This window comes from Lynx rufus, unplaced genomic scaffold (assembly GCF_022079265.1).
Source record: "Lynx rufus isolate CCGP_SWC_20201006 ecotype Redwood Valley unplaced genomic scaffold, mLynRuf1.p SCAF_5, whole genome shotgun sequence".
NCBI lineage: Eukaryota > Metazoa > Chordata > Mammalia > Carnivora > Felidae > Lynx > Lynx rufus.
This window is the reverse complement of record NW_025814867.1, coordinates 85,730,246-85,750,329: the sequence shown is the minus strand read 5'-3', so window position 1 is coordinate 85,750,329 and position 20,084 is coordinate 85,730,246. Positions and strand designations below refer to the sequence as shown.

Here is a 20,084-nt window from a genome sequence, read left to right as displayed (position 1 = left end):
CCACAAAAGTCCACCAAAACAAATTCATCTTCCCCGAGGGTCTTGCAGTAAGACCCCTGAGGCAATCACCTAGATGATGAAAGATCACCCAACCAAAGAACTACTTCCCTGTAAAACCACAGGCCTTGTCCTTGAAGAAACGTGCTGTCAGGTAAAAGCCAGGTTTGGCAGCAGGGGAAAGAATGAAGGAGATCTGTGTGTATTGACAGAGAAAGAGCTACGTTATTACATGAAAACAGGCAAGTTTCAGTCCCCTGGATATTATTGTTGGGATCTGTGTAGGAATTTCTGGAAGAATAAATGCAAACACAACGGTTATCTCTGAGGTGTGGGATTATGAGGCACTTACAGTGTGAGGCCTGCGTTTTGGTATTATTTTAATTGCTTACAACAGATGTGTGTGCTATTCTGGAATTCAACAATGAAGATTCATTTAGAGCACAGGTCTGGTTTGTTTTACGATGCTTCTTAAAAACTTGTGCTTGGCTCTACATTCCAGAAACATGCAAAGAGAGGATTGCCCGAAATGATATCATTTGCCGACATTTACGGGAAAAAATAAACTGAGACTCAGAAAGATAACTGTGCTGTTTCTCGCACTACGACTCCTAGACCAGTACGCTCAGCTCCACAGTTCTTGATTCAAGCTGCGGAATAAATGATAAAAATATGTTGATCTCCAACTTAACACATTTTGGAAACTTTAGCACCATTGCTTTGTGGAAAACTGTGTGACTCTTTAGGGTAAAGGAAAATAACTCTTTTTATGAGGTTATCAGAGACTAATTGTGTATTTCTTCAATGACAGGCACTTCCTGGTGACAGATGTGATATAAGTAAAGAAGACACAGACATTTACAGGCTAGTAGTATCCCAGAAAAAACAATTCAAATAAAAGTCTCTTGACTATTACCTCTAATTCTGTTTGCAGATCTTAGAATACTCGGTAAAGTCTTTGCATAGATAGATCCCTTCCATTCAATGTATTGATTGCTTACTGATGATGTGTTCTAGCACTGGGGGTACAGCAGTGAGTCGACGAGACAAATTCTCTGCACTTGTGGAGCTTATCTGCTAGTGGGGAAAACACAACAAGCAAAACATACATAAAATGAAGGGTATCATTTCAGGTAAAAGTATAATAAAGCAGGTAAAGTGGTAGTGACACAAGTACTATTTTTGAAAGGTCAGGAAGACCTTTAAAGGAAGTGATATTTGAGCGAGGGCACGGAGGAGGGAGAGAGGGAGAGAGACTGCAGAGATCTTAGGGAAAGCCTTAGAGGATCCCAGCAAGTCAGGGCCTGAACGGAAATCCTAATTTCTCCTTTTTCTGAAAAGGTAAAGGACATCCCAAAGAACAAGCTCTGGTATGTGAAAGATTCACTTTTGTTACTGTTGTTGTTTTTTTTTAATCTTTATTTATTTTTGAGAGAGAGAAAGGGCTAGCAGGGGAGGAGCAGAGAGAGGGGGGACAGAGGATCAGAAGCAGGCTCTGTGCTGACCGCAGAGAGCCCTATATGGGACTCGAACTCATGAACCGTGAGATCATGACCTGAGCTAAAGTTGGATGCTCAACAGACTGAGCCACCCAGGCGCCCCATGGTTATTGTTTTAATGTTCATAAGGCCTAGTGCTATAAATTTCTCTCTATTGCTTAGAAACTGGAGAATGCATTTTATTCAGGAATCTGTCTACCACAAAGTTACTCTCTTCTCTACAGGCCCCTAGAAGCCTCCTGCCTTATCACAAAGGCACGGAATCCAAGTCCTAAGATTCAAAACTGCTCATTCCACAGAGAGAAATGGGGCCCAGCCCAAAGTGTCTCTGTGAAATGAGCAACATTAAATCCACTCTCACCCCAGGCAGGGAGAGGCCGCCTAGATGGTGAAGCTGGGAGGCTCCCGAATCACGAATCACGAAAGGTCTGGCATTCTCAGCTTTTAGCCCCAGCCCCTTCAGAACCGGTATCTCCCCTATTCACCCAACTTTGGTGGAGACAGAAATTACAGCCTCTGAGTCACCATGGGGAGACTGAGCCTCAGAGAAGTGGATGGCTTGTCCAGGATCACACAAAAAGCCATCTCTAATTCTTACCCTTCACTCTCTAGCCTGAGTCACATTCCAGGCCAGGGACCACATGGGGTGCCCCACTTCAGGAAATGAGGTTGTTGATTTTTCATTTACACAAAAATGAAAAATAAATACCAGATGCTTGAAAACATGTTGCAGCTCATCTTACTGGAACTTTAAAGTGCATTCTGACTGAGAAAATTAAATTCGAAAATCCACACAGCAAAAAAGATGTTTTGAATGAAATGCACTTTGTCTTTCCCTCTCTCACATACACACAGTATCTCGTTGTTTCTTTTTCAGGGAGCAGCTGTGAAGGAAATTGGGGGAGGGAGATGGACAAAACATCCCATCTTTGTGTTTCATACAGAACTAAGCTTTTAGGCCAGCCTTCCCGACCCGGAGTGGGTGTGGCATGCGTTGAAATTAAACGTCAGTGACCGAATGAAGCTTATAAAATAGCTTGGGAGAAGCCAGTCAACAAGACCACACATCTCAAATTGGATGAGTTTGCATGTGGAAACTGCCTTCATCTTGACGGAAAAGGTATGTACTGTGGTTTTCATTTTCGCTTTTGTTAAAAAGTGCTTAGAGACAGGCTTGGCTTTTACTTTCCCCCTTTCAGCTAAAAATAATTACAGCCACGATTGAGGGCTTGTGCCAGTCGCTCTGCAAAATTGGTCTCATTTTTCCTCAGACCACCTTACAAGATAGAACCTCATTAGTGCCATTTTTCAGACGAGGAAACTGAGGTTCAGATATCCTAAGCAATAGGCCAACAAATGGCAGAACTGGGGTGCCAACCCAACGTTGACCTACCTCAATGTCTTGTGCTTGCACTATGCATTCTCTTCTGTGCAAGCAGACGAGAACATTTTCCATAACCAATACTGTACCAGATGAATTCTCAAGGAGTTGTCGTCCAACTGTGCATTACAATAAAATTTACCAAAAAGTGAGCTGTAATTCATTCTGTGAATCGGAAAACACATTTGACAATATGGCACAAAAATATTTTCTTAAGAAGACATATTTTCTTGTTAGAGTCAATAGCTAAATGGGTTCTTTAGACCGCTTGGCTTGTGGAAATGCATTTTGTTTTATCATGTGAAATCTAAAAATCTAGTCGTCAACGTCCTGCAGCTTTTTCAGAGCAGGTACCTTGCCCGCACTAACACGCAGGTGTTGGGAGAGCAGGCTCCTAAGAGACCTGGCGTTAAGTTCTGGCTTCACACCTTATCAGGAAGTAACCCCTGGGAAATTAACATCATTGAGTACACAGAGAATGTCATAGCAGTAGCCTTCTAGATAGGATGTTATGGAGATCCAGTGTGTGGCACATGTGAAAAACTGAGACCCGGGCTTCTCCATGGGGAAGTTCAGTGAGTATGAGTACCAGCTCATAGAGTCTGTGCTGGCCCAGGGCGGATGCACAATAACCTTGGTAGAATTATTATTAAATAATTTAATATTCAGTTAAAATAATGTTTAAATTCTGTTTATTTTTAAAATATTTAAACTCCCCTCATTAAGACAATCTTCCCATTAGTGTTAGAAGACAGAGCAAAAATATAGGTCACGCCTACCCAAGTTCACAGGTATAAGATAATAATGCGACTTACCTTTGATGCTGGATGGGGTTGAGGCCCTAGAGGGAGGGCCTCAGGCTCATCGCCAAGAGGATTCTTGGCTTTGCACGAGAAAGAATTTCAGAGCAAGCCGTTTAGAGAAAGGGACAAAGATTTATTAAATATAGAAGAAAGGAGCTTTCTTACAAAGTAGTGGTCTCTCCTCCCAGTTGAGGAAGAGGACATCCCTTTGCCTCTAATAAATGGTTTTATAATTTTTTTTTTTTAATTTGCTGGCGTGTAGGGAGGGGCTTACTCTTTAATTTTGGGTTTATCATTTTTATTGGGTGGTGAGTTTTTCCATTGTCTGGGGATTATGCAATTACCCACAGGGAGCAATTTTAAGAATGTCTGACCTTTGTGGCTTTTAGTGCTGGAGGGAATGGGATCTTGTGGTCTTCAGTGAGTTGGATCTTGTAACTCTTTTAATGACCTGCTGACTGTTAGGTTAAGGGTCAGGCTAAAACCAAAATGGCTTTACTTTGGTCAACTTGTCTCCCGAGTCTCCCTTCTCTCCTGCCTCACTCACCGTCAGAAGGTACTCAATAAGTGCTGAGTGAACTAGAACGGACGGGACGTGGAAAAGAAAGTATGGATGCCATCACCCTTTCTATCACAAAAAGTTTTAACCATAGGAATAAAACTACTGCAATAAAGAGGCATCTTTGGAAGAGATATGTAAGCAAGGCTAAGAATTAGCCTTGCTCTGAAATCCTCCTACACAGCTAAAGCACATGTTTCAGCCCATAATAGAACATTTTGTAATAAGATATTTGTCAGAGTAAGACATGGAACTGACTTTTGGTGTTAACTGTCCCATGGTGAAATGACACTCATCAGGTTACAGAGGTAGGTGTTTACAGAAAGCCACCAAAGGTGGTGCACAGAAGGAAGCATGGCTCAGGGTCACTGCAGGACGGACAGCCACAGACAGTACCTGAGTCCCGGCCCTCTGCCCCTTCTGGCACTCAGCGTGACATCTGTACTCCCAGGGGCTGAGGGGCGGGGTGGAGAAAGGACCTCTTAAGTCCCGCCAGTTTGGGGGACCCTGTAGAATGTGCGTAATGTGTGACCATCCTTTGAGGTAAGATCTTCTGGGCAAGGCACTGAGCTTGAAGCCTACTGAGGCCCAAGAGTAGAGCTGCGCGGTTCTAAGAATTTCTTGGAAATGGATACAAATTTTTGTAAGTTTAGACAAATCCATCCATCGTCTCCCAAAAGATTAAAAGACAGGTGTTGTTTACGTGGTGGCAGGAGCTAATGGCAAATGGATTCTCAGAGAAGGTGCGGTCCTACCACAGACTTGGCTTGCTCGAAGGAGGCTCAGCGACCACCCCGCCCCCACTGTCCCCAGCTGGCAGTTTTACTTGTTATGTAACTGTTCCTTTGAAAATGGGACGATAAAACCTCCAGAAGAAAAGCTATTGATTATTAAAGGTTATTTGGAGGTTTAACCATAATAAAGTGGTTATAATTATTCCTGTTATGACACATCCTTTTAAATGCTCAGATCTGAGAACATTTTGCTTGCGTTGATTCAGTCTTCTTTATTGCGGGAGAAAGGCAAAGAGCTAGAAATAGCTCTTGTGCAGCTACAGGCAAGGAGTCACAAGGAGGAGAATAGACTGAAGGCAAGTCAGGGAAAGAAGCAGGGAAGGGTGCCTGGGCTGAAATGCGTGTTGCCAGCTATTAGTCCTTCTCTAGTTAAATGCATATCTACGTCCCTGTCAATGCACCTTTAAAAGAAGAAAAAAAAAAAAAAAGAAAGAAATGAACATCTCTGAGAAGTATCCCCAACAGAATGCCGAAGAGAAATTCAGGAAGCAGTTATTTGTTTCTGCTTTTCACGATAATAATAACTAGCATTTATTAAGCATTTCCTCTGTGTCAGACTTCACCCTAAATACTCTCTCTATAGTATCTCATTTAATTCTCACCAAACTTGGTGAGGTTGGTATGATTATTACCCCCACTTAATAGACCAGGAAACTAAAGCATAAAATGTACAGTTATACTTAGCGTGTGCCAAGGTCTGCATTCAAACACAGTCAGGGTGACCCTGGGGTCCCCAGCACACCACAGGCTGTTAAGGTTTCAGGCCTACTCCTGGGTTGGTAAGCAGCCCAGCAAGATGGGGCAGGAGTGGGGGGGGTGTAGATCAGGGAGGCACTTCTCTTATGAATCTCATAAGATACTAAACGTGCATGGTTTGTGCTCATTTTTTTCTCTTGCATGGTTCACTTGACCGCTTCGACCTCCCCCTCGGCCTATCCCCACCCCACATTGTTTCTGTTCATCAACAAGTATGGACTGTGCCTGACACTGCCAGGTTCTGTGGGCTCCCATCCTTGAAAAATGCATAATGGAGGGGGAGCAGTTGCAAAATAAATCCATCGAGCTCTAACACCAGGCAGAGCGTGCTCTAATGGAGGTACAAAGGTCGGGAGATGCTCCCAGGGGTGGAAGGCCTCACAGCAGGGTTGATGATGACGATTCAGGTGGCTCTGCAGGGTGACCGTTCAAAAGGGCTCAGGGGCAGGTCCCCAGATAGGTCCCCAGAAATGTTCCCCTGGTGACTGCGTGTCCTCAGGGGGCTCAGAACAACTCTAGCTTCTTTGTTTCTCCTGACCCCAGGTTCCATCCAGGGCCCCAAGATGATGACGGCGCTGCTGCTCTTTTCTGCTCTGGCCAGCCTCTTCAGTGCCGCAGACGGACAAGCCTTTCACCTTGGGAAATGCCCGACTCCTCCGGTGCAGGAGAATTTTGACGTGCACAAGGTGTGGCAAAAGTCTCAACTCCCGTTTGTTTTGCCTCCCATTTGAATAAGCATCCTCTAGGATTCAGTGTTAGTTTTCTGCTTTGATTGCCACAGCAAGCCTTGGGGTAGGTACTTATCTTACTGGGGCATCCCCCAAAGCAGGCTCTGAGACAAGAACTGGGGAGCAGAGGGTTTTGGGAAGCTGATCCCAGGAAGCACTGTGGGCATGTGGGGAAACTGAGAGAAGGCAGAACGGCAATAAAAGATGGCATTCCTGAACAGTAACACTGTTAACAGAAGGGTTCAGTCCTGCTGGGAATCCTCTGAGGAAATGTGTAGAATGTTCCTCAGATCGTCCCACGGAAACGATTTTCCAAAAGCGCTGCATGCACTATTGTACGTTCCCATCAGCCGTGTATATAATACCAATTTCTCCTTATCTTTGTCGACACTTGCTATTGTCATCTTTTTGGTTGTAATCATTTTTACAGGGTATGAAGGGTATCTCATCGTGGTTTTGATTTGCATTTCCCTAACGGTTAATGACGTTGAACACCTTTTCATGTGTTTATTGTCCATTTTTATATCTTCTTTGGAGAAATGTCCATTTGAGTCCTTTCCCCATTTTTAAGTTGCGTTACTTATCTTTTTAATTATTGAGCTCTGAGAGTTCTTTATATGTTCTAGATACAAGTCTCTTATCAGATACATGATTTGAAAATATTTCCCCCCATTCTGTGGATTGCTTTTTCACTTTATTAATGTGTCTTTTGAAGCGCATAAGTTTCCAATATTAACGGAGTGCAATTTATCTATTTTTCTCCTTTCTTGCTTATACTTTTGGTATCTAAAACACCATTGCCTAATGCAAGGTTATGATTTTTATTTCTATATTTTCTTATAAGAGATTTATAGTTTTAATCCTTACATTTAATTTTGTGCTCCATTTTGAGTTAAGCTTTTTATATAGTGTGATATAGAAGTCCAACTTTATTATTTTGCCAGTGGATATTCAGTTGCCCAGAACTATTTGCTGAGAAGACTATTCTTTCCCCATCGAACAGTCTTGGCATCCTTGTTGAAAATCAATTGGACATTTATGTAACAGCTTATTTTTAGACTCTCAATTCTATTTTATTGTTTTATGTGTCTATCTTTATGCCAGTGCTATACAGTATTGATTACTATAGCTTTGTAGTAAGTTTTGAAATTAGAATATATGACGCCTCCGACTTTATTCTTCTGGCTATTCTAAGTCCTTTGCATTTCCATATGAATTTTAGGATCTGTTTGTCAATTTAGTGAAGAAGCAGAGTTTCGTTTTGTGTTGTTGTTGTTGTTGTTGTTGTTGTTGTTGTTTTAATAGAGAATGCATTGAATCTAGATCTATCTGGAGAATATTGTCATCTTAACAATTTTAAGCCTCCCAATCCCTGAACATAGGTTATCTTTCCATTTAATTTCTTATTTATTTAGGTCTTATTAAATTTCTTTCAACAATATTTCGTAGTTTTCAGAGTATAAGTTTTGTGTTTCTTTGGTTAAATACTTATTCCTAAGTATTTTATTCTTTTGATGCTATTGTAAATGGAATTTTCATAATTTACAGAGTGTTCATTTTAAGTGTAGAAAGCCATTTGGTTTCTGTATATTGATCTTGTATCCCTTAACCTTGCTAGCTTCATTTATTAGTTCTAATAGTTTGTGTGTGTGTGTGGATTCCTTAGGACTTTTTATACACAAAATCATGTTTTCTGGAAATAGAGATAGTTTTACCTCTTCCTTTACAGGATTCATTTTTTTTTTAATTTTATTTTTTATTTTTTAAAATTTACGGGGTGCCTGGGTGGCTCAGTCACTTAAGCGTCCAACTTCAGCTCAGGTCATGACCTCAGTCTGTGAGTTCGAGCCCCGCGTTGGGCTCTGTGCTGACAGCTCGGAGCCTGGAGCCTGCTTCGGGTTCTGTGTCTCCCTCTCTCTCTCTGCCCCTCCCGTGCTCATGCTCTGTCTCTCTCTGTCTCAAAAATAAATGAAAACATTTTTAAAAATTTACATCCAAATTAGTTAGCATATAGTGCAACAATGATTTCAGGAGTAGATTCCTTAATGCCCCTTACCCATTTAGCCCATCCCCCCTCCCACAACCCCTCCAGCAACCCTCAGTTTGTTCTCCATATTTATGAGTCTCTTCTGTTTTGTCCCCCTCCCTGTTTTTATATTATTTTTGTTTCCCTTCCCTTATGGTCATCTGTTTTGTCTCTTAAAGTCCTCATATGAGTGAAGTCATAGGATTTTTGTCTTTCTCTGACTAATTTCACTTAGCATAATACCCTCGAGTTCCATCCACGTAGTTGCAAATGGCAAGATTTCATTCTTTTTGATTGCCAAGTAATACTCCATTGTATGTATATATAGCACATCTTCTTCATCCATTCATCCATCGATGGACATTTGGGCTCTTTCCATACTTTGGTTATTGTTGATAGTGCTGCTGTAAACATGGGGGTACATGTGTCCCTTCGAAGCAGCACACCTGTATCCCATGGATAAATGCCTAGTAGTGCAATTGCTGGGTGTAGAGTAGTTCTATTTTTAGTTTTTTGAGGAACCTCCATACTGTTTTCCAGAGTGGCTGCACCAGCTTGCATTCCCATACAGGATTCATTTTAAACATTGCATTCTTCTTATATGGATAGAGAAACTGGGACCCACAAACGTGAAAAGGTTTTCACAAAAATATCGTGAAATTATAAGGGAGCGTGACATAAAAAGCAATCTGCCACCTTTCAGTTTCCCCTTTTCTAGAAAATCATGCTTCCTCGGTTTTAATTATGGAGCACTGAAGTCACCTTAACAATAATAGAACCATTTTAAATGCTCTGTATAAAATGGAGTGTGTTTTTGAGAATGCCTATGAAACCAACTGACCTTTAACCGTATTTTTTTGGTGCTTTCAATGAATGTTAATTTCAGTGGTTTTAATTGAAAGATATGCCTTTAATAAATGAGTGGAAATTTAGGTCACAAACGTGGGTATATATTTGAGCAAAGAGCCATGTGACCGAAGTCGTACTGCCACCTGTTTGCAGTACTCTCATTTCCAGTTCTCACTTTTTGAAGGTGAGTGCTCCTCTGATTTTCGTTTGTTGAGTAATACATTTTTAAATTTAAAAATACTTTCAATTAATATTTTGACTAAGTAAATATGGTCACATGGATCAAAATCCTAAAGGTGCCAGAGAACATACAACGAAGCTCTTCTCCTACCCCTTTTCCCCTCCTACCTCAGTTTCCTTCCCCAGTAGCAACCAGCAAAATCATTTTGTTGTGTATCTTTTGGGAGCAAATGTATATGTTCATGAATACATACATAACTGCAGTAGGCAGAACGATGCCCTCACCCTAATGCCTGCAACCTGTGACTGTGCCACCGTACATGGAAAGGGGGGTTTGCTGATGTGATTAAAGTTATAGACTTGGAGATGGCAGGCATGGCCTGGGTTATCCAGAAAGGACCAATCTAATCGTTGAAAGCAGAGAACCTTCCCCAACTGTAGTCAGAGAGGTGTGACAATGGAATAAGAATCAGAGAGATGCAATGTGAAAAGAATTTCACCTGCATTTGCTGGCTCTGAAGATGGAGGAAGGAGTTCACAACCCAAAAAATGCGGGTGGCCTCAACAACTCGGACAAGGCAAGAAGACAGAGTCGTCTAGAGCCTGTAGGAAGGAACACAGCCCTGCCAACACCTTGATTTTAACCAAACTCACTCGATGTACAGACCTGTGAGACCATAACTTTGGGTTGTTTTAGGCTTCTGGTAAATTGTTACAGCAGCAATAGAAAATGAACATAATAGGGGCGCCTGGGTGGCGCAGTAGGTTAAGCGTCCGACTTCAGCCAGGTCACGATCTCGCGGTCCGTGAGTTCGAGCCCCGCGTCAGGATCTGGGCTGATGGCTCGGAGCCTGGAGCCTGTTTCCGATTCTGTGTCTCGCTCTCTCTCTGCCCCTCCCCCGTTCATGCTCTGTCTCTCTCTGTCCCAAAAATAAATAAAAACGTTGAAAAAAATTAAAAAAAAAAAAAGAAAATGAACATAATAATCTTTCCCCCCATTTTTACATATACACTATTTTTCACCTAGCTCTTTTTCCATTGTATGTATCTTGGAGATAATTGCATAGGACTCCTTAAATTTTTTTTTTTAATGTTTATTTATTTTTGAGAGACTGAGAGAGAGAGAGAGAGAGAGAGAGACCAAGCATGAGCTGGGAAGGGGCAGAGAGAGAGGGAGACACAGAATCCGAAGTAGGCTCCAGGCTCCAGGCTGACAGCACAGAGCCCACAAACCATGAGATCATGACCTGAGGTGAAGTCCGACACTCAACCGACGGAGCCATCCAGGCGCCCTGCATCTGACTCCTTTAAAAGAGGGTGTGTAACATTCCATTATATGGATGTGCCATAATTTATTTACCTAGTCCCCTACGAATGCTCAGACTCTAGTTTCCCGTATTTTGTTCTTACAATAGTACAACAACAAATAACCTCACATATGCATCATTTCTTTTTCTTATTATCCGGAGGTTACATTTCCAGAAGTGAAATTGCTTTGCTAGATATTGCCAAATTGCCCTCCACGAAGGTTGTAAATTGGAGCAATCTCCATGCAAGGTGATGCATGGAACGGTGAACATACCTTTCTCCCCCTCCCCCACAACAATGCGCACTTCTTTAGAGTTGACTCTGTACACGAAGTTATGAACTGAGACCATACCCCCCGTGGTATCAGTCTTCTAAGTCCTGATCACCTGCCAAAAGTTTTTGTGTCCACCTCCCTGTGCGAGGTCTTATGAGGAGAATGCAACCAACTCTGGAGTCCCGGTTCCCCACAGTGAATATATCTGACTTGCACACAACTCAAAGATGCCTCGTAGAGTCACAAAATGTCTGAGATGGCACCTTCCATCATCTGGGCTGCTCGCTCTCTTTCACAGAGTTTAGAATTTCACATAGATTTTGGCTGGAGGGGCCACTGACAGCATATCTAAATAAAGAGCACTTTAGGAATAAAATGTGGCATTCAACCAATGCCTGCACATCCGATTCACTTACTCTCATTTGAATCAATATCTTGCTCAGTTGCTGTCAGAACAATGCAGCCCATTTTGCTTGGTTTCCCCAGGAAAGGGCTCTGCTCTAAAAGGCAACAATAGGGAAGAGTTTGCAGGTCCCCAGAGAGCCATGGGGTTTTCTCTGCTTCTTGTTACCTCTGCAGTATCTTGGACGATGGTATGAAATTGAGAAGATCCCAGTGAGCTTTGAGAAGGGAAGTTGCATCCAAGCCAACTACTCGCTAATGGAAAACGGAAACATCAAAGTGATAAACCAGGAGTTGAGGTGAGTGGCTGTGGTTTCAAAAGCAACACAGTCCTGGAGCCAGCCTGCAGAGAGTTGTCCTGGGGTGACTGGGTGTCCTTGCGATCTCGTTGAGGGGGGTGGTGCAGATGTTGCTGGGTCTGCCCTGGCTGCTCACAGCAGGTCCTAAGATGAAAGTTTTTGGCAAGCAGAATGGTGGGGACGAGAAGCCACTCATTTATTTCCATGACCATTTGCTGAGCATCTTTTTGTATTGTGGACTCCCTTGAGTGTTGTGTACTTATTATATGTTTACTCCCTAGGAGAGGCACTAGGAACTCAATGGAAATCCAAACTGCAGGGTTCCCGCTCTCATAGCAAAATAGATACTCTGGTAGCAAAGGACGAGGGGGAGGGGGCACAAGGGGGGTGGGGAGGGGGACCATCTCATCTGATCTCCAAACTAAGAACGAAGCCCTTTCTATATTATCTACTAACAGAAGACATCCAGCTCTACCTGACTCCTTCCGGGAACTGGGAGCTCATTGCCTTCCATGACAATTTATTTCATCTCCAGACAGCTTTAACTATTAGAAAACTCCTTTTCTTGGGGCGCCTGGGTGGCGCAGTCGGTTAAGCGTCCGACTTCAGCCAGGTCACGATCTCGCGGTCCGTGAGTTCGAGCCCCGCGTCAGGCTCTGGGCTGATGGCTCGGAGCCTGGAGCCTGCTTCCGATTCTGTGTCTCCCTCTCTCTCTGCCCCTCCCCCGTTCATGCTCTGTCTCTCTCTGTCCCCAAAATAAATAAACGTTGAAAAAAAAAATTTAAAAAAAAAAAAAAGAAAACTCCTTTTCTTGTTAAGCAAGAATCAAATACATGGTCACATTCTAGGTTATGAGAACAGGATCGCCTATAGAAGTATACTTTTCTGATACTGAAATACAGATTTCTATTTGATATGAGAATTCATACTTTAGAAAGCAAACAGAAACTTTAAAAAGCCGCAGAAAGAGCTCCTACCAACCTTCTATCAACAAAGATAAGAGCAACAATAAACAATAGTAACAAATACTAAGTATTTCCTAAATGCAAGGCACTATTCTGTATGTGTATGTATATATACATGTGTGTACATATATGTATATATGTAAATGAATATATATATTTATTTAATTCCCATAACAACCCTGAGGTAGGTACTATTATCAACCCCACACTTATAGATGAGGAAACTGAGGTACAGAGAGGGAAAGTAATTTGCCCAAGGGCCACACAGCTTGTAAGCAACAAAGCTAAGATTCAAACCCAGGGAGAAGTGAAATGGGGAAGAGAACAGAAGACAAATGGAAGAAAGGCTGGGGTGAAGGGCTGTCCTTCTTGTTCCCTACAGGACCTGAGAACTGTGCTCAACTCCAAGAAAACAATTATAACCCAGCATGGAAGTTACTCAGGCTCCGAGAGGCTTTGTGTGGCCATCTTGTTATCCACTAAGCTTTCTGTGAGCCAGAACACAAGTGGGTTGACTCCCTGCCTTCATAAACCATAGAAATAAAGTTAAGAATCTCAAGGGCCTCTAAAGATAAAAACAGATTATTTTAGAGTCCAGAGAAGGATTGAGATGCAGACCTCCATCTAAAGTTGCAATGACTTCATTTCAAATATTTTGTCCCATTCTATGACCAAGAGTCAGACAGTGACGTTGATCTCAAAACCCACAAGATTTTTCCACCTCTCCTTCGGAGCTGGCCAGGAGTCCTCTTTAACTGTATCTTGAGTATTAGGTTGCTCTGCCTGTAGGGTCACGTTTGTTTAAGATACAAGGGCACATGGAGAAAGGTTTGGTGGTCCAGGAGCATGATATGGCTTCTCCTTTCAGGAATACTACAGGATGGGCAGAGGCACAGCACGGAGTCTGAGCAAAGTACTCTTAGCCAGTGTCAGAGAATTTGAGGGCAAAAGCAGCTGGCACGGGGCTGGGAGCCGAAGGGCTCAGGCTTTGGAGTTAGGCTGCCCCATTTCAAATCCTGGTTCTGCCAGTTACTAATGGTGTGATCTTAGGTTAGTTATGGTAATACTCTAGGTCTCAGTTTCCTCTCAGTAAAGTGGCATTAATCATAGAACCTCCCTGCATAGGGCTTTGTGAGCATCAGATGAGGTAACACATGTAAATTGCTTAGAACAGGGTTTGGTGTGTAGTAATTATTTAATTAATACTATGTATTACTATTAATCTGCTTATACCCTTGAAAATACAAATGTATTTTTCCCATGAACAAATTGTGCATTTACGATCAGAGACTGGTGTTTTGAAAACTGTTCTGGCCAAAACATAAATGATGATGAAAAGCAGGAAAGTCTGCCGAGAAGAGGCTGGTTTGTTGCTAAGCAACTGCATGCAGATAGAAATGGACCATCTTCCTGTTCTCCCAGCTGAGTTTCAGGTGACAGAGGAAGGGATGGTTCCCAGCCCTACTTGATGATAAACAGACTATGCATCCAGGATACATTTCTCATCCTTCCTTACCTGTTGCTTATTATCTGGTTTCTGGGACATCTGTCACCACTAACCATAGCCTACTGACTTTCTAACACACACTGTTGCTCTAACTTTTGTTCTGTGCCCCCTTGAGGACTGATGAACAGGCTCCTCCTCTGTCAGCTTCCTAGGAAGAGCACTGTGATGTGAGCGCCCTCCCCTCAGTGCCTCCGTCCCCAGGCATTTCCCCTCTCCCCCAGGTCCACAGAGTCACTGGGAGTTGCTAAAAACTGGAGCCACTCTTTCAAAACAGTGAAAGTATTTCATCCAATCGAAGACCATCACTTTTAAGACACACCACCATTTTATATACTACTAAGAAAGAAATGACACTGCGAATTTTAAGGTGGCATTTGTTGTAAGATGTGCATTTCTGCACATTTAATGTCTCTGAGAATCACTGAGATGAGGTTAATATTTCCTCACTGCCTGCTTTTACCTGGCCTATGTTGAAATCTCCCATACTCAGTCAGAAGCTTGCAGGCCTGGATAGGGGTCTCAGAGCTCAGGTGTATGGATGGCTTTATGGGTCAGATGATGTCATATGATGTCACTGAGGCCCCAAGAGCAAGGAAAGTGTGCAGATCTCCAGACTTTGAGTAATCATGTCAGTCCTTGTTTTTCCCTTTGGCCCATTCTCATTTTTAAAGAAGTAAATCTTCTTGGTGTATAGGGTTGTTTCGTTTGTGTTCCCTTCTCTTTTACTCCCTCCCTCTGCAGCCTGAGCGCAGGAAATGGCCTTGTAGGACTCAAAACACAGCACAGAAGTGTTAGGGCCTAACATATCATCCAGTCCTGGAGCATTTCAGTTATTGCTTCTTATCACCCAGGGCCATCTTCCTCCGTTTGGTCTCAGAGACAGTGACAAAGGAAAGAGACTCCCTAACCAGAAATCACAATCTTGGCCACCCTGATGCTTAGTGGCCTTTCATTGATTTTTGGCTTCCATTGAATTAAGGCGTTTTGTTTTGTTTTGTTTTGTTTTGTTTTGTTTTAACTCGTTGCAGACCGGATGGAACTGTGAATCAAATTGAAGGCGAAGCCACCCAGGCCAACCTCACAGAGCCTGCCAAGCTGGGAGTTAAGTTTTTCTGGTGTAAGTATTCACTTCTCTCAGGAGGTTTCAGGGATAGGAGATATGCAAACCAAAGGCTAGAGCCCTGGGTTGAAACACTCCTGTCACATCTGAGTGTCACCTATAGTGTGTCACCTATAGTGACTCAATGCATAATACTTTGTTGAGCACCTACTATGTGCCATGCTTGGGTCTAGGCACCAAAGATGTGATGATGAGCAAGACAGAGCTGGCCCTTGGCCCTGAGAGGCTTATATCCCATGTGGATACTGACAAGTATGCAGGCAAGTTACTGTAAAACTACCGTGTTTCAATAAAGGCAGCACAAATTGTAGCACCCGGGGAGAGCAGTAGGGCACCAGCCTAGACTAGTTTCCCAGAGGGAATGGAGGCCTGAAATATTAGTAGCCAGTAGTAGTTAGTTGTTAGTAGTGGTATTAGCAGAACAATTCACATGTGCAAAGGCTTGGACACAAGAGATGACAAGAGTGAAGGTAAGTTTGAGCCCTGGCTCTATCTGCCACTTTCTCACCACACTTTAGGGTTCCCTGAGAGATGTTTGATCACGAGCATTTGTCCTCTGAGCTCTGGCTTAACCGGGGAAAGGACACAGACAACAGAGAAAGCACCAAATTTTTAGTTTACTGTTGATATAGATACACTGCAGAAGCCAGCTCAGAAATGTGAGACTTTCTTTTACCGAGAGTGCTTCAGGGCCCCTCTCCCCACCCAAGGGGCAGACACCGCAGTCACAGCGGTAAGAAGAATCACTGTCCCCCAGCCCGCTCCCCCTTCAAGTCCCTAGAGTAGGGCAGTGAGGAAGTGCTTATTTTATAGACCAAGATAGGAATGCTGGGAGATGAAAATAATTCTTCCCGCACATGTGACCATGGGCAACTAACTTCACTTCTGCGCCCAGTATTCTAAGGGTAAATGAGATAGCACATGCTCTGTAAGCTGTAAGGGACTTTGTGCATCTCAGCCTTTCTTGTTATTTTTACAAAGAAGAACGTCAAAGTGCAGAAAAGCTAGGTGATATAGGCAAGGTCGCTAGACCATTTAGAGGCAGAGTTGGGACCAAAACGAAGGTCTCCCAAACTCTCCACTGAGGAAGGGGGGATGGGAGTGAAGGCCAAATACTATGTGCACGACCTTCACAAGGAGGCCTGTAACAGGAGCTAAAGGAGGCAGGAGCTGCTGGCAGAGGAAACAGAGGAGGAAGAGATTCACTCTGGTTGAAGGGATCAGGTGTTTGCATTGGGTCTTCCAGGGTGTGGAGGAGACTACAGGAAAGGCTTTCCCAGGAGGAGGAATGGCTTGAGGAAAGGTCTGGAGAGAGAAGCCTAGAGGATGGGCGGGTACATGGAGCATGAGACAAGACTGGGAAGAGCCTCAAAAGCCATGTAATGGGTTGACGTGCCTTCCATAAGCAGTAGGAGACGGTCAGAGTTTTCAGATAATAAAGAGATGTGGAAGTTTTCTTTGCTATGAGGGAATGTCTGGGTAAATGTATGCTTGAGAGCTAGACCCTGTGGGAGGAAGACGGCGTGTGAATGTGTGGCTCTGTGCAGGCGGGCCGCGTCGCCTTGGCAGGAAGAGGTTGGAAGACATATTTCCCCCAAACCACTCAGGGTTGCAGAGTTCCCAGTCCAGCTGGGAACACACAAAGCAGTGGAAATTCAAAGGTCGCAGATCTGTGATGAATACAAGCTCTCAATAGTGAGCCCAGCAGGCAGGCACCAATGGTGCTAGAAAGGTAAGTCAGGGCCCACTCAGTGTGGGCCCTGTAGCCTTGTGCAGGCTTCTGTCCAGATGTCCTCCAACTGTCCTTCTGTTTTCATATTTGAAAACAGGTAGAAAGTCAGAGGTAGGAGGGACCTCAGTGGGTGGTCATCTGGACTAGCCCTCTTGTGTTGTCCTGATAACCAGCTGGGTCCCTGACACCCAGCCAAGTTCTAATCTCTTACACCCTGCCTCTTTTGTCCAGCTTCTCATGGTCATTCACGAGTGCTGAGATCTGGTTTGACTTAGCAAAGAGAGGGATTACTTTTGAGTGGAGGAGGTGGGTTGCTTGAAACCCAAGAAAGCAGATTGTGTCCAAATCTTTTGTTCTTATGGGGTCAGTTCACAGCTTTCTCCCATTTGGGCCCATTTTCCACTTAACTTTAACAAGTTGGGCTATGACATTTCCTTGGCTTGGACCTTGGCTGTGGAGGTCAAGTTCACAGAGGAAGTCTCTGGATTCAAACGGAGAAGGTAAATCCTCCCTCTCTTGTTGTAAGGACCCTTTAAGGCTAAGCTTTCAACACTGTGCAGACCTCTGTCAATGAATCTTCATGGGCCCCTTGTGAGGAGGAGTTTATAACCTGTTACCACCTGATTTACCATATTCTTGAGAGCAAAAGAACTTTCGAAGGTCACACAGAAAGAAAATAAACACACCAACATTAGCCCTTACTTCCTTTCTCAGACAGGTTCTAGAGGAAATTGGGAAGTACAGACTTGGAAAGCCTGGGGGCCCCTGACCTTGCCATCTTAACTCCACTTAGCTAAGTGGTGCCTACTGGTGCTAAGTGCAGCCTGTTAGTCTAAGAGGTCTGGCAAAACACCCCATTACTGTGGCTTTCTGCAGACTGATGCGTTATCAGGGAAGAAGGATCCAGAAGGATGGCTCTAAGCTTTGGCTGCACATTAGAATCATGGGGGAGCCTTCAAGAGTACCAACCACCTCCACATCAGTCTGGAGAAACATGGCCTAGTATTTGTCAAAGTTCCCATAAGATTCCCACATAAAGCCAGAATTAAGAACCACTACTCTTGGGGTGCCTGGGTGGCCCAGTTGGTTAAGTGTCCGACTTCAGCTCAGGTCATGATCTCACGGTTCATGGGTTGGAGTCCCATATCGGGCTCTGTACTGACAGCTCAGAGCGTGGAACTTGCTTCAGATTCTGTCTCCCTCTCTCTGCCCCTCTCTTGCTTACTCTCTTTGTCTCTCTCTCTCTCAAAAAAAAATAAACATTTAAAAAAAAAATTGGGGGGACACCCAGGTGGCTTAGTCGGTTGAGTGTCCGACTTCGGCCCAGGTCATGATCTCACAGTTTTTGAGTTCGAGCCCCATGTCAGGCTCTGTGCTGACAGCCCAGAGCCTGGAGCCTGCTTCAGATTCTATGTCTCCCTCTCTGTCTGCCCCACCCCCACTCATGCTCTGTCTCTCTCTGTCTTCAAAATAAATGAAACATTAAAAAAATTTTTTTTTAATTTTTTTTAAGTTCTACTACAGTAGAAGAACTAGGATCCTGGCTTCCAGGGTCCTGGAGATGAAGGTTCCTCTTGTCCTGGTCCCTCTTAATACTGCTCTCCTCTGGTTCTCAGTGATGCCATCTGCTCCATACTGGGTCCTGGCCACCGACTATGAGAACTACGCCCTCGTGTACTCCTGTACCACAATCGTCTGGCTTTTTCACATGGATCATGTTTGGATCTTGGGAAGAAACCCTTATCTCCCTCCAGAAACAGTGACCTATCTAAAAGATATCTTGACTTCTAATGAAATTGACATAGAAAAAATGACTATCACAGATCAGGTGAACTGCCCTGAGCCACTGTAAGAGGCTCTAAAGGGAACCTGCCTTCACTCAATGTTACTTCTTTTGCTTTGCTTCGCCCCACCCCACCCTTCATAAAGACAAACCAACCACGGCAACATTGCAAACACCAGAGGGGAAATTTGAAAGCAGAAGCCTGTGGAGAGAAAGTCAAGCAACGCTGGCCCAAACACTTAGCCATGTACCATGTACCATGTACCATTACCTTGCCAGTCTAATAATAAACTTGTTGCTGACCTGCTGTGCTCACAGTAGATTCTGAATTGATTATTGTGGGTTTTCAATTATATGCTTATGTTTGGAGATCCATGAACAGTTCTGTTGAAAGAAACAAAGCACTGTACAGTTTAAGTTTAAAGAGAACAATCCTGTTTCTGGAAAGAGAAAGCAGACCGCAAAGGCCTATTATGGGTGACCTGAGTCCAGGTGCCACATCCTACAGTAGACACTCCTTTTTTTTTTTTTTTTTTTAACATTTATTCATTCCTGGGAGAGAGAGAGAAAGAGAGACAGAACATGAGCGGGGGAGGGGCAGAGAGAGAGAGGGAGACACAGAATCTGAGGCAGGCTCCAGGCTCTGAGCTGTCAGCACAGAGCCTGATGCAGGGCTCGAACTCACAGACCATGGACCACGAGATCATGACCTGAGCTGAAGTCGGACACTTAACCGACTGAGCCACCCAGGTGCCCCCAGTAGGCACTCCTTTAGGGGGAATCATTTGGGTTTTCTGAGTCTCTGACAGGCAGTTTCTCTGAAGTATTTACTTTCTCATCAGGAGGTCTTCAGAGTCAGGCTAAAGAATGGGACCATCTTGATGTCTGTGCAGGAGAAAATCTGTAAGGGAGAAGACTATGGGGATTTTTTTTTTTTTTTTAGAAAATCAACTTTTTTTGGGTCTCTCATTCAACGGATATTTACCGAGGCCCAACTGCATTCTGGGCATTGAAAAATCTAGAACCCTGTCATCCTGTGGAAGCTTACAGTCTAGCAACAGAGACTGACAAGTAAAGATGCAAGTATAATCCAAGCTGAGGAGTGCAGCCCCACCTCTGGGT

At 43.7% G+C, this 20,084-nt stretch overlaps 1 protein-coding gene across 5 annotated transcripts; it reads left to right on the top strand.

The window, feature by feature from the left end:
* The first annotated feature begins 2,414 nt into the window (after nucleotides 1-2,414).
* APOD (apolipoprotein D) lies at nucleotides 2,415-19,282 on the top strand. 5 transcript variants are annotated; one of them, XM_047099843.1, is made up of 7 exons: nucleotides 2,418-2,616; nucleotides 6,003-6,137; nucleotides 6,333-6,475; nucleotides 11,734-11,855; nucleotides 15,356-15,444; nucleotides 17,548-17,679; nucleotides 18,796-19,282. In XM_047099843.1, exons 3-7 carry the CDS (start codon nucleotides 6,353-6,355, stop codon nucleotides 19,029-19,031), a joined length of 702 nt encoding a protein of 233 aa, XP_046955799.1. In that variant the 5' UTR covers nucleotides 2,418-2,616; nucleotides 6,003-6,137; nucleotides 6,333-6,352; the 3' UTR covers nucleotides 19,032-19,282. The 5 variants fall into 5 exon arrangements, with proteins under 5 accessions (XP_046955801.1, XP_046955799.1, XP_046955797.1 ...); XM_047099841.1 differs by having other exon boundaries at nucleotides 2,419-2,616; nucleotides 6,003-6,129; XM_047099845.1 differs by lacking the exon at nucleotides 6,003-6,137 and having other exon boundaries at nucleotides 2,415-2,616; nucleotides 18,693-18,814.
* Nucleotides 19,283-20,084: the final 802 nt, after the last annotated feature.

Excerpts from the sequence above, each read along its gene's own strand:
- APOD (XM_047099843.1), top strand. The coding sequence starts at position 6,353 with ATGATGACGGCGCTGCTGCTCTTTTCTGCTCTGGCCAGCCTCTTCAGT. Across the intron at positions 15,445-17,547 it reads GGGAGTTAAGTTTTTCTGGT|TTCACAGCTTTCTCCCATTT; the intron begins GTAAGTATTCAC and ends TTATGGGGTCAG. Across the intron at positions 17,680-18,795 it reads TCTGGATTCAAACGGAGAAG|TGATGCCATCTGCTCCATAC; the intron begins GTAAATCCTCCC and ends TCTGGTTCTCAG.